This window comes from Garra rufa, chromosome 13 (genome assembly GCF_049309525.1).
Source record: "Garra rufa chromosome 13, GarRuf1.0, whole genome shotgun sequence".
Taxonomy (NCBI): Eukaryota; Metazoa; Chordata; class Actinopteri; order Cypriniformes; family Cyprinidae; genus Garra; species Garra rufa.
Genome location: NC_133373.1, coordinates 38,037,916 through 38,039,021, shown reverse-complemented (window position 1 = coordinate 38,039,021; position 1,106 = coordinate 38,037,916). Strand labels below are relative to the sequence as shown.

The window sequence follows — 1,106 nt, the reverse complement described above, 5'->3', positions numbered from 1 at the left end:
TCAGAATTGTGAGAAAATTGTGAGTTTATCTTATTGCAGAAACGAGCTTTCATACTATTATATTCTGATGCATAATGCACATTTCAGCAAATGTAGTATGTATTCGATGCATACAGAAAATAAGCATTGTATGCACAGAATACATACTATACAATGCAGATGGTAGTATGCTATTCCGAACAAACCCAAGCTATTTTATATAAAAAGCACTGAAATGAATAAACCCACACTGACAAAATGTTTCATTATGAAAACTGAGGTTTATCTGAGCAAAATAAGGGGTAAAAAAAGACTTTTTTTTCTTTGCATCCAGCAGTTCGGAACAAAAGCATTGTAGCAATGATTTTTCTTCAGTCCAGACCGACGCTCTCATTCTGGGTCGCTTTCAGAGAGAACGTCTGCCTTGTAAACGTGGGGGGAAACAATAATAAAATATACACAACTCAAAACCTACAAAAGGAAAGGAAATAAAAGGAGGGGCTGGAGCTGATTGAGATCCGTTCAGCACCGAAGAGCTAAACTACAGCGTACTGCTGATACAACAGCTCACGAATCCTGTAGTAGTCATCACAGTAGCAGCCTTCCAGACAGATGCGGCCCGCTTCCGTCTGAGAGAGAGAGAGAGAGAGAATTTTATGAAAAATAATTCTTCTTCATCAATTTTACACAAAACATCATTACTACACCATTTGAACTCAAAAGTAGAAAGGTCACTCATAACTTTGTAAAACCTGTAGTCAATTGAAATTCTTGCTTTAAGTAAGGCCCTAAAGACAACAACAACATTGTCATTGTCTTTCTGCTCTATTTTGCTTTTCCTAGTTAAATAGATTGCTAATTTTGCCTGCCCAAGTATAAAATTCAATAACTGAAATTTAACACGTTTCTTTTGTGTATATTTAAAACCCAAAAAACCATCACACATTCCTTGCATCATTGCAAACAGTGGTTTAAGTCGGACACATTGCATAAAAGCATGAAATACAGTCTCTTTCTGAGAACAAAAAGGACAACCGGAGTCATTTTTAGAATCTAAAATTGAAACAAATGAATTTACTGCAATAGCCTCATGCAGGATTCTCCACTGCAAATCTCCAGTTCTTTTT

The 1,106-nt window shown here is 36.1% G+C and overlaps 1 protein-coding gene across 1 annotated transcript in view; it reads right to left on the bottom strand.

Annotated features, from left to right (window-relative positions):
- Positions 1-260: 260 nt before the first annotated feature.
- cpsf2 (cleavage and polyadenylation specific factor 2) overlaps positions 261-1,106 on the bottom strand; it is a 20,683-nt gene continuing 19,837 nt past the window's right edge. Inside the window, exon 15 of the mRNA XM_073816418.1 lies at positions 261-608. Coding sequence (XP_073672519.1) covers positions 516-608 — 93 coding nt within the window. The 3' untranslated portion in view covers positions 261-515. The remainder of the gene's footprint in view (positions 609-1,106) is intronic.